Below are 14,957 nucleotides of genomic sequence, written 5' to 3' on the forward strand. Positions count from 1 at the left end.
GGAAAAAGATTATAAAGTCAGTACCATTGATAAACATTGGTCTCCTAGGATTATGAAATAAGAAAAAAAAGCTCTCCTCAGGTCTGAAGGAATTAAGATTGGGCTTGGGTTGGAAGGGCAGAATGATTATATATATCACAATCATTGATTTAACCCTAATTTTTTTTTAAGCCTACCTATATTTCTAAAAAGTTTTTAGTTTGAAAATACATATGCCTGGTACTTTTATTTTCAACCTCTTAAGTAGAAAATGTAAAAAACATAAATAAGAGTAGATAAAATGTTATAATGAGCCTCAATACCTGTCAACTCATGGCCAATTTCATTTTAAACTCCCACCACTTCCTTCAATATGCATATTATTTTGAAGCAAATCCAAAATATTTTGTCCATAATTTTCTTAGTATGTAACCCTAAGAGTAAAATACCTAGAAGAGAATGTCAAAATAATTTTGTAATAATCAAATATCTAGCGTTTATATTTTTAGTTGTTTCCTTAATATCATAAAAATTATTAAATAATTCTACTTAGGATCTAAATATAGACCATATGTGTAATTCATTGATAAATCTTTTAAAATTCTTGGATTCTTCCTTTATTTCATTTCAGAAGTTCCCCATTTTGGTTTGCTTGTTCACTAAGAATTTCCCACCATATGTACTTTGCTGATTGTATCTTTGAGGTGCTACTTAACGTGTTCTTTTCTCTGTATTTCTATATATTGGTAATGGAATGCAAAAGCTTGATCAGGTTCAGGCTCAATTTTTCTTTTTTTTCTTTATAAACTACTGTATAAAGTATGGATATTTTCCCTCAGGAGGCATATAATGGCTGGTTGTCTCTTCCTTTATTTAGCAGCCATTGAGGATGTGTATTGTTAAGTATTAGCGTAGGCTGCATTATTTAGTAAGACAGCCGCTAGCCACGTGTGGCTACTGAACACTCAAAATGTGGCTAGTCTGAATTGAAATGTGCTATATATGTTGAATTTTAATACTCGGTACAAAAGAATGTAAGATATCAACTTTGTTTATAATGATTATATGTTTTAAATGATTTTTTAGATACCTAGGAGTAAATACAAATATTAAGATTAATTTCACCTCTTTTATCTCTTTTTAAATGTAAGCAAATTAAAAATCACATAATGGCTTGCATCATAATTCTTTTGGACAGTGTTGCTATAAGACATAAGGAAAATGTCAGATCCAGTTCCATTTTCTCTGCTTTTTATTCCTGCTCTCAGAGCAACTTATAGTCATTTCTTTGCTGTTGTGTTACTTCCACATTTTCAAGTAACATGCTTATCGCATTTATTGAGCACTTACTTACTATGTAACAAGTATATTCTAAGCTCTCTACCTTATGAAGTCATTTAATTCTCAGGCAGTCTTTTCAGAGATGTTCTTGTCCTCAGGAACAGAAAGTTAAATAATTTACCTAATCACAAGTCAAGAGCTTGGATTTAGTTCAGTTCAGGTCCTCACTCGTGTCCAACTCTTTGCGACCCCATGGACTGCAGCATGCTAGGCCTCCCTGTCCATCGCCACTTCCAGAGTTTACTCAAACTCATGTCCCCAAAAATTGAGTAGGTGATGCCATCCAGCCATCTCATCCTCTGTCATCCCCTTCTCTCGCCTTCAGTCTTTCCTAGCATCAGGGCCTTTTCCAGTGAGTCACTTCTTCAAATCAGGTGGCCAAATACTGGAGTTTCAGCTTCATCATCAATCCTTCCAGTGAATATTCAGGACTGATTTCCTTTAGGATGGACTGGTTGGATCTCCTTGCAGTCCAAGGGACATTGAAGAGTCTTCTCCAACACCACAGTTCAAAAGCATCAGTTCTTCAGCACTCAGCTTTCTTTGTAGTCCAACTCTCACATCCATGCATGACTACTGGAAAAACCATAGCTTTGACTAGATGGACTTTTGTTGGCAAAGTAATGTCTCTGCTTATTAATATGCTGTCTAGGTTGGTCATAACTTTCCTCCCAAGGAGTAAGCATCTTTTAATTTCATGGCTGCAATCACCATCTGTGGTGATTTTGGAGCCCCAAAAGTTAAGTGTATAACTGTTTTTATTGTTTTCCCATCTATTTGCCATGAAGTGATGGGACCAGATGCCATGATCCTAGTTTTCTGAATGTTGAGTTTTAAGCCAACTTTTTCACACTCCTCTTTCACTTTCATCAAGGAGCTCTTTAGTTCTTCTTTGCTTTCTGCCATAAGGGTGGTATCATCTGCATATCTGAGGTTATTGATATTTCTCCCAGCGAGCTTGGATTAGATTTTTATTAAAATTTGGGCAGTGGACTCCAAGGCCCAGGCTCTTAAACACTTCACTTTACTGCCTGCTCTGCTTACCCTCCAGTTTCTTTTAATTTTTTTCAGTTGTAAATATCATTGCAACTTCCTACTATTGAAGATTTAATTTTTCCTGCATACCTCCTATTCTCCATTCCAACTCCCATCTACCCCACCACCACCCTGCCTGGGACTTCTACTCCCATCATCCTCCCAGGTAAACTGCATAATTGTTGTTAAACTTATATTCAGTATATATTAAGTATACACAGATAATTTTGTGTTCTGTAGTATTTCCTTTCTATTTGAATATTTTTTGCCTTCTGGGAGTAGGGGTTTTAACTAAAAGCCTGGTATGTTTATGCAGACTCTTTACCCTGACGTATTTACCTATTCCTTGTTGGGTCAAGTAGTTCAACTGCAGTTCACTCTCTATAGTTTTTCTTCTCTGTGAGCTTGTGGCTCTTAATATACTCACTTTGTTAATATATATGCCCTAGTAATATTTGTTTATATAATTTGCTTAAAGGCAGCAAGGATTTGAAGAGTCATGATCTGGGGAGAAGGAAAGCTGAGGAGGATGAGCCAACATTGAAAAGTGTATCTGTGTGTGTGTGTATTACATGTATTTTCCATCTTTTCTAGTTCTTGTAGGGAGTTTGCTCTGCTAGAAACTAGACTGATGTGTCAGAAATAGAAGTTCAAGGTGATAACATCACATCTCTACCCCAGATTCTCCAATAGCTTAATAAATTATTTAGGACAAAAACCAGGTCTTTACAGTTTACTTTCCAGGCCTTGCATGTTCTGAGTGACTATATAAATGAGACTAAAAACAGATGGGTCTGAAGAGACAGATGGAAGAAAGCACAAAGTTGTTTTACCACTCACCAGTATATGAACAAGTATAAGACCTAACATTCTAAAGGAATATACTCATGCTAGTGGGAATCATTTGCATTTAAACTTTCTTCTAATATTTTCATTATTTTTAATTGAGATATAATTACAGATAGTTATAGTTTAAAAATGTTTGCTTCAGTGAGTTTTGGCAAATGATTATACCTGTGTCCCAGCACCTCAATCAAGATAGAAAGTGCTTCCATCACCCTAGAAATTTTCCTCCTCGTTTTTCTAGTTAATCTCTTATCCTCAATGGAGGCAACCACTGTTCTGATTACTATCTCTATAGATCATATTACCTTTTTAGATTCCAAATTGTATCACTACCATGTTGGTCATAGTGCCATAAGTCTTTGCATATTGTTAATATATTTTCATTGTTCATATTTCACCTAGTTTTCATCCCAGATTCTTGGTATTTTAAGGTTAAGTCTGTTTGGTAATCTACTGGTCTAGCTCATAGCCTCTTTGATGAAGAGTATAGAAGCTATGCTGAACACCTGGTCACACATTATGATTAAGTAATACAAGTAACCGGGTATTTTGGAATATACTTAAAGCTCAACATTCAGAAAACGAAGATCATGGCATCTGGTCCCATCACTTCATGGGAAATAGATGGGGAAACAGTGTCAGACTTTATTTTTTTGGTCTCCAAAATCACGGCAGATTGTGACTGCAGCCATGAAATTAAAAGACGCTTACTCCTTGGAAGGAAAGTTATGACCAACCTAGAAAGCATATTCAAAAGCAGAGACATTACTTTGCCAACAAAGGTCCGTCTCATCAAGGCAATGGTTTTTCCAGTGGTCGTGTATGGATGTGAGAGTTGGACTGTGAAGAAAGCTGAGCACCAAACAATTGATGCTTTTGAACTGTGGTGTTGGAGAAGACTCTTGAGAGTCCCTTGGACTGCAAGGAGATCCAACCAGTCCATTCTGAAGGAGATCAGCCCTGGGATTTCTTTGGAAGGAATGATGCTAAAGCTGAAACTCCAGTACTTTGGCCACCTCATGCGAAGAGTTGACTCATTGGAAAAGACTCTGATGCTGGGAGGGATTGGGGGCAGGAGGAGAAGGGGACGACAGAGGATGAGATGGCTGGATGGCATCATTGACTCAATGGACGTGAGTCTGAGTGAACTCCAGGAGTTGGTGATGGACAGGGAGGCCTGGCGTGCTGCGATTCATGGGGTCACAAAGAGTCGGACACGACTGAGCGACTGAACTGATTGAATACTACTAAAATATTTAAAAATTAATTTTAGAATCCCTTTACTTTAGAAGCCTTTATGTTTACATGGTGAGTCACATACATTACCTTAATCATCATTAGCCTTTGGAAATAGGCTGGGGGAGGTGGTATTCCCCATTTATAGGTGAGAAAAAGATTCAACAAAAAATAATTGACATATACAAACTCCCTTTCCCATTAACCAGTGGTTCCAGGGCTACATTTTTATTCTTTTGCCTATTCCACTATTCTGGGCTGCATGTACACAAGGAAAGGGTCAGCTTATATTCCAAAAATCAATTTCCTTGTTTCTTCTCTGAAATTTCATAGGTTGCCCATTCCTTCCATCCTCCAGCATAGTGTTGAGCACTAAAAACATACATCAGATAATTAGTGCTGTAACCATTTTTCCTGCTTTACAGCACAAGGTTCACAGGAACTTTAGAGATAAGATGACTTTAGAGATTTAGCAGTGCATTGACTTTTCACCATAATATTTACACTTGAAGCATATTTAAAGGATCATAGAATGAAAAGTACAGCCAGTCAATAATAATCTGTACTCTATACTTCTGTTAATATAGTAAGTATAAAATTCTTCAGTAGACCAATAAAAATATGCCTATGAAACACTGCAGTACATATCCTAAACCCATTTTTATCCTTAAGCTACTTACTTGTTAAAGCCCAGAGATATTGCTGTGACCATAGCCACCTTGCTTCTCACTCCAGCTAAACAAGAAAACACTAGACTGTCAGATTTGGATGGCTTTACTTCTTTGTACTTCTCTTTGAAGTCCTTTGGGTTCATCTGTAGAGCTTCACCTACATCATCCACTGAAAGAAAATGTTAAGAATTTCATTTAAATTTTAGATACAGTCAATTAGTGGATGTATGTTTTCCTAACAAATCAGGTTAAAACACATCTCTTACATGGTATATTGACAGACCCAGGGATTTTTCCAGACTCATAAATTTCCCATGGCTCTCTAACATCAATTAACATAATTTTTTTAGACTTCAGGAGGTTTTTAAGTTCCTTATAAGTGACACCTTCACAAATAGCAGTACAAAAATTGAGGCAGCTTCTTTTTATTGACTTCAAACCTGGAAAGAATAAAATAAATTAGCTATCTTCAAAATGACACTGTTATTATCTGGAAAGAGTAAGTCAAAGGAGTTTTCCTCATGTTCAAGTCAGCTCACCATATCAATCTTTTGACTTCTTATATAAAGTTTCATTTTCATAGTGGAAAGAACAGGGGTTTTAGAGTCAGATAAATCAAGGTTCAAATCCTGGCCTGCCCATTTAGCTCTGTGACCCTGGGCAGATTACTTAAACTCTCTGGGAGAGTAAAATCAAATAATATTATTTAACTTTTAGAGTTGCTGTGAGGTTTAAATAATCTATACAGTACACAATAATCTCTTTTCACCTTTCCTTCATGATTTATGCACATTGTTCCCTTCTGAAGGGAACACCTTTCTCTCTCGTCTCTACCAGGCACTCTAAGCCTCCTTTACAACCCTGTTAAATGTCACTTACCACTTCCCCTTTGATCAAACACTTCCACTTCTACGTATCCATTTCCGTAAAATACTTATACACAAAGAAGGGTGTACATATACAAAAAGAAGCGTGTACAATGATAATTTTTGAAGAACTTTTAATAATAGCAAAGAAATTGGAAACTAAAATATCCATCAATAAGGGACTAGCTTTAGGGTAATTCATAGTTATGGGATATATGCAGTGGTTAAAAGAGTTTTATGTACTGCCATGAATACCTAAGCTTCTGAATACCTAAGTGAGAAAAAAAATTACAGAAGAGTAAGTGCAGAAGATCACACTATATATTAAATATTCCCCAGTGGCTCAGCTGGTAAAGAACCTGCCTGCCAATGCAGGACATGCAAGAGACACATGATCCCTGGGTTGGGAAGATTCCTGGAGAAGGAAATGGCCACCCACTCCAGTATTCTTGTGTAGAAAATTCCATGGACAGAGGAGACTAGTGAGTTACAGTCCATGGTGTCACAAAAAGTCAGGCATAACTGAGTGTGCACACACACAGATTTGTTGTTTAGTTGCTAAGTCATATCCGAGTCTTGTGACCCCATTGACTGTAGCCCACCAGGCTACTCAGTCCGTGGGATTTCCCAGGCAAGAATACCCAGATTAACATTTCCTACTCTGGGGGATCTTCCAGACCCAGGGATTTAACCCTTATCTCTTGCTTGGCAGGCAGATTTTTTTTACTGCTGAGCCACCTGGGAAGCACATACATTTATATAGGTATACTCCTATCTGGGGAGAGTATATAAAGGAGTGTGCTTTATTTGTTTTAATATAATTTTTGCTTTATTGTTTAATGAATATAATCATGTATTACAAGTATTTTTAAAAAAATGAAACAGGCACCTTTTCTCTAACACCTCCAACTCCATCCTTTCCAATGCAGTCTCACTTGACTGGGTTGTGTATGGTGATGGTTTATTTGTGTCTGTCTTACCCCCAAATGGGCTTCCCTGGTGGCTCAGATGGTAAAGAATTTTCCTGCAATGCTAGAGACCTAGGTTTAATCCCTGGGTTGGGAAGATCCCCTGGACAAGGGAAAGGTACCTACTCCAGTATTCTGGCCTGGAGAATTCCATGGACCCATGGGGTCACAGAGTCAGACATGACTGAGCTACTTTCACCTTCACCCCCAACTGGTGAAGTAAACTGTATCCCAGAAGGATGTCTGTCAGATTAGGAGCTCAATAAATGATTGCAGACTAAAGGTAAAACCAAATAACAGAATTTGTATGAATGACACATCTTCAACTACACAGGCTGTACCGAGTTACAAGGGAATAACTGGGGCGGGGAAGTGTTACACTGGCGCCCCTGTATCTTTATCCACAAAAGTTGTTGCTAAAGGAGAGGCAGCATATTAAACAGAGATAAGGGACAGGAGGTCTGCTCTGAGTTCTAGACCACCTCTTCCACTAACCACCTTCGCTTCTCTGGCTTCTGTTCGGCCAGTTGTGGTACTATTACAGGCCGAACGAGGTATCTGGGTTTGATCAACCCGTGAGTGCTGCTCTCTAGTGGGTCACAAGTAAAACTCGCAAGACGGCTTCTCATTGCCACTCTCCAAGGCAGGAACTGGCCACTCGGCTCATTTCCCTGAGTCGCGAATTGACCTTCATTGCTCAAGTCAAGCACCAAAGCTTTCTAACTGTTCCCACGAGAGCCCCCTGAAGTCATGTTTACCTCTCTGCGTCTGCCGAGAGCAACCCCAGACCCCAGTAGCCCGGAATCTGAAGAAACAAGGACTGTAAGTGGGTGTTACATTCCCAGGGCTCAAGTGTACTGGGTCTGACTTTTAACTGGAAGCCTTAAAGAAGCAAACACGGTCACGAACGCCATCCTTTCCCAGGGGCTCGTGGTTAGGCGTCCTCCCTTTCCTCGGGGACCACTGAACTCACCCCAGAGCACAGCCTCCGCAGACCCGAAGATCGTCCGGCAAGTACTCCAGGGCAGCAGGCGCTGCAGCACCATCGCTGCTAACCACTTCGTTCTCCTGCTCCTTCACTTCCGGCCGCGCGGCGAGCGGTGCCGGGCTCTCGAGCGCCCTCCAACTAGGCGCTGGCCGAACCCGGTAGTGCCACTAGGAGTAATCGCGAACAGAAACGTGCCCTGTTTTAAAATTTAAAATATTAATGGGAAAGAAATTTAGGGTTGGGAAGAAACTGAGGTATGGGCTTTTTTTTTAAATTTTTAATTATTTTTTTTTAAGGAGAGGCAAAGTTTAAAAGTGAAAAGAAAATAGAAGGCAATATTTAAAGGTATAAAGTAAGAAATTCCTCCGGTTTACTTCAAAACAAGGATTCTTATGTATTGGATTAAAGCAAACTTTAATACATGGACACTTTGCTAAGAATCACTCTTAACTCCCATAGCTGACTCCAACTGATGTCAGTATTAAGATAATCTCATCTTTTCCTCACTCATGATGATAGTTGACTATATTTGATGATAACATGAATGTGTTGGATGGTTGGATTGCATCACCGACTTGATGGACGTTGGTTTGAGCAAACTCTGGGAGTTGGTGATGGCCAGGGAAGCCTGGTGTGCTGCAGTCCTTGGGATTGCAAAGAGTAGGACAAGACTGAGTGACTGAACTGAACTAAGTGTGTTAGTTTGCAATTGCTAATGTAACAATTATCAAATTTATTGACTAAACACAATTTTATTATGTACAGTTTTATAGGTCAGAAGTCACTTGGTGAAAATTAAGGTGTCAGCAAGTCTGTGGTCCTTCTGAAGGTCCTTCTGAAGGTCCTTCTGAAGGTCTGAAGGTGTCAGCAAATCTGAAGGTCCTTCTGAAGGGGAGCATTTCTGTACTTAACTTTTACATCTACTGAAGGTTGCCTGAATTCCTTGGCTATTTTTCCCTTTCTCCATCTTCAAAGCCAGCAGTTTGTCATCTCCACATCTCTCTCTGACTCTGATCTCTGCTTTTGTTGTCACGTCCACTTCTCCTAACCTTTTTGCCTCTCTTTCACAAGGAACTTTGATTACAGTGAGACCATTGGGATAATCTTAATCATATGTGCAAAATCTTTTTGCCGTGTAAGCTAATATAATAATAGGTTCTTGGAATTAGAACACATTGTATGTAGTTGTGGGGAGAGCATATTAAGCCTGTTAGATAAAGTTTATTACCTTGTTTTAAATTTGTTTTCAACTTGGTTTATTACCTTATTTTTATTCTCAATTTTGTTTCCCAAGGATAATGAAAGCCATATTAACTGCAAATTGATTCACAGTGAAAATTTTAAAAATAAGCTTCCAACTGGCATTATTAAAGTATGAATCCAATGAATAATTTCATGAAGGGTGTAGTTTTAAATTATTCAGTTTTAATATTTTAATAATAAAACCACTTCAGATTTCTATACCAATGACATCAGTTACAATTATGTTTTTTCCAAGTCATTTGGAGTTTAACCGTAGTCTCTGTGAAATCTACTTTGTGGCCTAACTTTGAACTAAGATATCATTAAATACTGTAGATTCAAGTACTCTCTGTAGGATCCCCATCATAAACCACAAGTAGAAAGGACACAAATATGAAAACGATGTACTTCAATGAGTCACATTTAATCTAATTTATACTTTTGCAAGAGCATTTATTACTAAACAATTCTTTTTCAAGTGTTCATGGCTACTTATTTGAGAAATATTTTTCTGTGTTTTTTTAATTTTTTTCCTGAAGAGATGAATTTGTCCTTCTGTAACCAGCAGAATGCCAAACTTAGTTTATTTAAGAGGCTTAGAGCAAAAAGATCTTGTCAAACAGAAGTACTGATCATTGCTCCTTGAATAAATGTCCCAAGTTCTTCGTTCAGAGTTAGTTTGAGGGAAGGAAATAAGGCTTAAAGTGGGATGCAAGGGAGAGAAATCACGTAACTTTTCTGGGAGAGGTCTACTAGTGCTGAGTTGATATCAATCATTCATTCTCAAACAACTCATTCTATTTTTTGCCACAATGCAGGTGAAAGACAATTGGAAAGGAGGGGATTCTTAAGAGACTTAGCACTTTTTCCATTTCTTTCTAAATCCACATCAAGCCCCCACATTTTAGATAATTCAATGAAAAATTAGGAAATTTATTGCCTTTCATGCAACATTTTTTTCAAGAGTTTCTGTCAAAACTTCTTTTGATGCAGCATTTTCACTGCCAATCACTTATTGAAAATACCTGCACAAGTACTCACAGATAAATGTACACCAAGAGGGGGCTGATTGGGAAAAAAAGATGCATCCAGTGGAATTTTAAACAACCAGTGAAAAGAATAAGGTTAGTATGGTGATAAGTTCAAAATATATAATCAAGTGAAAAAGAAAAATCAAGTTGTAGAATAGAAGGTAGACCGTAATCTAACCTGACCATGATCTCTTTTAACAAATGGTAATCATATAAAAATGTAGTACAAATGCATATCATGTGCAAAGACAATTCCTGAAACTATACACAAGAAACAGCAAATAGAGGAGAGGAAATGTTACCTCTGAGGAAGAGAATGGGAATGTGGAAAGGCAGAAAAGATGAGGAACGTTATACCAAACTCTCATGTATTACTTTTATAATAAAGGATGTACCTCTTAAAACACATGATAAAAGCTTAATATATGTATAGCCTATAGCTTAGCAAAGTACTCCATACATTTCCAGACAACAGTGATGGTAATATTAAGATATTTAACATTATTTGAAATGTATATACAGCTGACCTTAAGCACACTTATATTTCTGTTTGATGTTTTGTCATAATGTCTTTTTTTTTTTCCATAATGTCTTGACAATAGCAATAAAAGTATACTTACTAGGTATTATTGAAAAATAATTTCCCTCCTTTGAAGCATCCATCGAATAATAAATTTCACTTTAACTGAAAAGATAAATAATTTGAAGAACATCAGAAACAAAATCTGTTAGACAATTTCCCTTAACTCATGTAAATTTTGAAATGGAAATTGCAGTCTCTGGAGATTTGGGTACATCTGCTGGAAATCAAAATAACTTTGGAAATTCATCATTTTCAAGAAAAATTTAAGTATTGTATCATGATTTGCATAATTCATAAGTTTCTTTTTATGAGAGAGAACTTAAAATTTCATATTCTGATTCAGTCCCCTCCTTTTTTCCTGGTAAATTGGATTCCAGTACATGATATATTTAAAAAACTCCTTTGATTATAGTGTCCTTTATTTATTTATTTTTAATTTTGGCTGTGCTGAGTCTTTGTTGCTGTGGCTTTTCTCTTGCAGTGAGCCAGGGCTACTCTTTAGTTGGGGTTAGTGGGTTTCTCATTGAGGTGTCTTCTCTTGCTGCCAAGCAGGGGCTCTAGGGCACATGGGGTTCTGGTTCAAGCTGCTCCTGGTTAAAAAGCACAGGTTCAATAGTTGTGGTTAGTTGTGGTTAGTTCAAGGTGCTTAGTTGCTCTGTGGCACGTTGGAGCTTCTCTGATCAGGGATAGAACCAATATCTCTTTTATTGGCAGGCAGATTCTTTACCACTGAGCTATCAGGGAAGCCCCTATAATGCAATTTAGTATTCAAATTATTTAGATTTGCTCATTTTCATGTCCTTTTTTCCTCCATGTTCTGTTTCCAATCCAATGTTAAATCATTTATGAAGCAGACATTTTTTACTTTAAAATTACAACACAACCTGGGCTTATTTGTGGAGTATTTTCTTTTTCCCTAGGGGAATACATGATTCCCTACCCTAATACATGATTATGTACCCCAATACTTAGCACAATGACTCACATATTTGTATTCAGTTGTATTTGTTGAATGAATGGTTTCCATACACAGAATGCCAAAGTCTAATAACTTCCTTTGCCAAGTTCTCTATGTGTAAATAATTGTAAATAATTTAAACTATTTCTTAAGAAATGAACCAAAGTTTTTAAAAGAGAAAATCAGTTTTGGGGGGGTTTATTTGTAGTAACTTTTGACTCGTAATCCAAAACTCTCTCCATAAGCCCACATCTGTCCCTTGTCTTAAGAACTGCTAAAGATTACGAATCTAAAGACATTACGAAATGTCTCGTAGCATTTATCCATAACTAGGGTGGATGTTTGCTATATCATTCAAACAAAATATTTTTCAACCAACTACTTTTACTAAACATATGCAAAGTGCAAACACTTTGAATAATCGAGCTTCAAAGAGGTTTAGGTATAGGTCAGGAAATTTTCAAATAAAGAAGAACGGCAGGTAAAGCAACAATAATGAAAAAAGGCAAGAAAACGTATGATGTCAGATGTGACTTAACAGCACGGAAGTCGGAGGCAGTCTGGGCAGGGTGTCCAGCCACAAGTGGGACTTAAACCCCACTCCGAGAACTCGGGAGGTGGGCAAACTCCAAGCTCTATCGGGATCCAATGAGGAGTCTATTTAGGTTACCCTAAGATTAGCTGGGGTCTACCTACTCCTGTGTAAGTACGGGAAGCAGTTGCGACTGCAGCCAGCAGAGCCGGGTGTCCACGCCCAACTCCGGGTAAGCCGCCACGCGAGGGGCGGTCCCAACTTGTCCGGACATTGGGGCGGGCACACGAGGCCCTGCCCCTGCCGACGGGAGGGGCAGCTGCGCAGGCGCAGTCTGATGGGGTTGTGGACGCGGCTGCTCGGCCTGTCAGGGTGAGTTGCGGGTCCGGTGCTGGATTGCCTCATTTTGTCCAACTTCGTTTATGTAACCCTGGCCCTTTGTGGCTTGAAGGGCTTGGGAGAGAACCCTCTCCCCGCCTTTCTCGGTCCTTGGGGGCTCCAGGCGGTCACCGAGGGCCACGAAAGAGTGGCGGAACCGGCAGGGTGTCGGGGCGGCAGCGGGAGGAGCCGGGGAGGCGGGACGGGGCCGCCTCACCTTGACCTAGCGGGGCGGCGACCCAGCAACCTTCCGGCCGCCCTTCCGCGTTCAGCCTCGCGGCGCATTTTCTTTTCGGGAATTTGGGATGTTTTTGTTAGAGACCAGAGAAAGCGTGTCTTACCAAGGTCTTCTGGAAGCATCGTGTAGTATTAGGAACCCTGGAGATGGACTGCCTGGGTCCAGATCACCATCCACCACTTACTGGCTCTTGGCCTGTGCAAATCACCTAACGCCTGGCTGTCTTTCTTCAAGTGTAAAATGGGGGAAATAATAGCAACCTACCTCATAAAGTGATTGGTGGTTGGGAGAATGAAGTGGGTTAATATCATTGAAGTCCTTAGAACCGAGTGTGATGCACGAAAAAGTGAGTGCTGGTCATCTTTTTGAGCCTGGTACCCTTTTAAACCTCTGAAAGAATTTTTGTCCCTTTCTTCTCTCCCCTCGCACCCTTGCAGAAAATAATGGCCCAAGCGTAGGAAAATAATTTTTTTTTTCTTTCTTGAGAATATGGGCTTCTACATGCATGGCCTTAAAAAAAAAAAAAAAAACACAACTTATAAACAGTTTAGTTGCACATCCTACATTATGGACAGATATTAGGGTAATGCAGAAGTTGGAAGTTGGAAAGTTTTATTAGGAAACCACCTGAGAAAAATGGCCATAATTTATTTGTGCTGAAAAGACTTAACATAGCAGGCCTGAGACTGCTGTCCTTAAAAAGGTCTGCTTGCAAGGTTAGCCCTTGCTTGGCTTGCCTGGGAACAATATGGTTTATTCTGTAAGACATGGTTTATCCAGAAGTTACTAGCCCCATAAAAATCCTGCACCCGTGAGTGTGTAATGGGCTTCTGTGAGCAGAAACGTTGCACAGACATTACTTATTGGGGGAAGGATGTAGGGTATTTGACCAGTCTTGGGAGGGAGAGAATGGTAAGGAAGCCTGCATTTGGATTGCTCTAGACTTCACCTGTGTGTTTTTCATTATGCTAGTCTGTGTGTTCACACTACATTGCTGCAATAAACGTTAGCCGTGAGTACACCTCTATGCTAGGTCTTGTGAGTCCTTGCAGTAAACCTCCACATGTGAGAGTGATCTCGAACTCCCCAGACACATTATTGATGATATGCAATGTGTGAAGCTCTAATAATTGGAATTTTTTGTAATAATTGGACTTTAATTTTGTCTCTTTTTACGTGAACGGGGAATTGAAAAAGAAAGCTATACAGATGAGTGACTGCTTAATAGTAGGTTACTGTCCAAAATGACTCTATGTTTAGACATATTGCATGTGTCAGAAAAATCACTGGAAATTGACTACATTGCCACATTTGAGTCAGTGTTTTTGAGAAAAGGCATAAGTCTTTTATAGATTCTAAGTATCTGGTTCTTTTGGTTCCTCTGCCAGGATTAGCTATGTATTAATGCTCGTCTTTATCAAGAGTTTACCAGTGTGTGCACATGTTAGTTGCTCAGTCATGTCTGACTCTGCAATCCCAAGGACAGTAGTCTGCCAGACTCCTCTGTCCGTGGGATTCTCCAGGCAGAAATACTGGAGTGGGTTGCCATTTCCTTCTCCAGGAGATCTTCCCCACTCAGGGATTGAACCTGGGTCTCTTAAATTGCAGGCAGATTCTTTACCATCTGAGCCACCATTGGAAGTTTCAAGTTTAGCTGTGTGGGGGGTGTAAAAATATGACCAGTTTCTTATGGACCATATTTCTTGGATGCTCTTAGTCATGCCCATCTCTTTTTCAGGACATCAAGTTACAATAGTTGTAACAATAGTTACAATGGTAAGTGTGTAAGTTTAAGGGTGGAAATATCTGATTTGCAATCTCTTTTGTGTCCTTTCTGTCAGTAAAGTAGAAGACCAGATGATATTTGAAAGAGTAGGGAGAGGAGTTGGAGATTGGGAGAGTGAAAACAATTTCAGATTGCTGTGTAATAAGTTGACCAGAAGTTGTAGTAGATAATGGGATGTCTTGATCTGTTTGCAGTTGTGGTTGTTAATTTAGTAGACCCAGTCGCCTTTCGTACAAGACTTTTTCTCCAGCCTCTTTGGATACTGTCATGGAGAACGTG

At 39.0% G+C, this 14,957-nt stretch overlaps 2 protein-coding genes across 7 annotated transcripts in view; one reads left to right on the forward strand and one right to left on the reverse strand.

Moving 5' to 3' along the window:
* Positions 1-12,472, reverse strand: part of TSTD3 (thiosulfate sulfurtransferase like domain containing 3) — a 30,744-nt gene extending 18,272 nt beyond the window's left edge. Inside the window, exons 1-6 of one of the 2 annotated variants that reach the window (XM_027551342.1) lie at positions 12,441-12,456; positions 10,824-10,888; positions 7,916-8,126; positions 5,375-5,548; positions 5,118-5,277; positions 4,465-4,809 (exon numbers count right to left, since the gene is read on the reverse strand). In XM_027551342.1, the coding sequence (XP_027407143.1) occupies positions 4,737-4,809; positions 5,118-5,277; positions 5,375-5,548; positions 7,916-7,988 (480 nt within the window). In that variant the 5' untranslated portion in view covers positions 7,989-8,126; positions 10,824-10,888; positions 12,441-12,456 and the 3' untranslated portion in view covers positions 4,465-4,736. Of the gene's footprint in view, positions 1-4,464; positions 4,810-5,117; positions 5,278-5,374; positions 5,549-7,915; positions 8,127-10,823; positions 10,889-12,440 lie in introns of those variants that run through there. The other variant, XM_027551343.1, reaches the window with a different exon arrangement.
* A 113-nt stretch (positions 12,473-12,585) lies between these two features.
* Positions 12,586-14,957, forward strand: part of USP45 (ubiquitin specific peptidase 45) — a 58,694-nt gene continuing 56,322 nt past the window's right edge. For all 5 annotated transcript variants that reach the window (XM_027551344.1, XM_027551345.1, XM_027551346.1 and 2 more), the window contains exon 1: positions 12,586-12,648. The gene's annotated coding sequence lies outside the window, so the exon portion shown is untranslated. The remainder of the gene's footprint in view (positions 12,649-14,957) is intronic.

This window comes from Bos indicus x Bos taurus, chromosome 9 (genome assembly GCF_003369695.1).
Source record: "Bos indicus x Bos taurus breed Angus x Brahman F1 hybrid chromosome 9, Bos_hybrid_MaternalHap_v2.0, whole genome shotgun sequence".
Classification (NCBI taxonomy): Eukaryota; Metazoa; Chordata; class Mammalia; order Artiodactyla; family Bovidae; genus Bos; species Bos indicus x Bos taurus.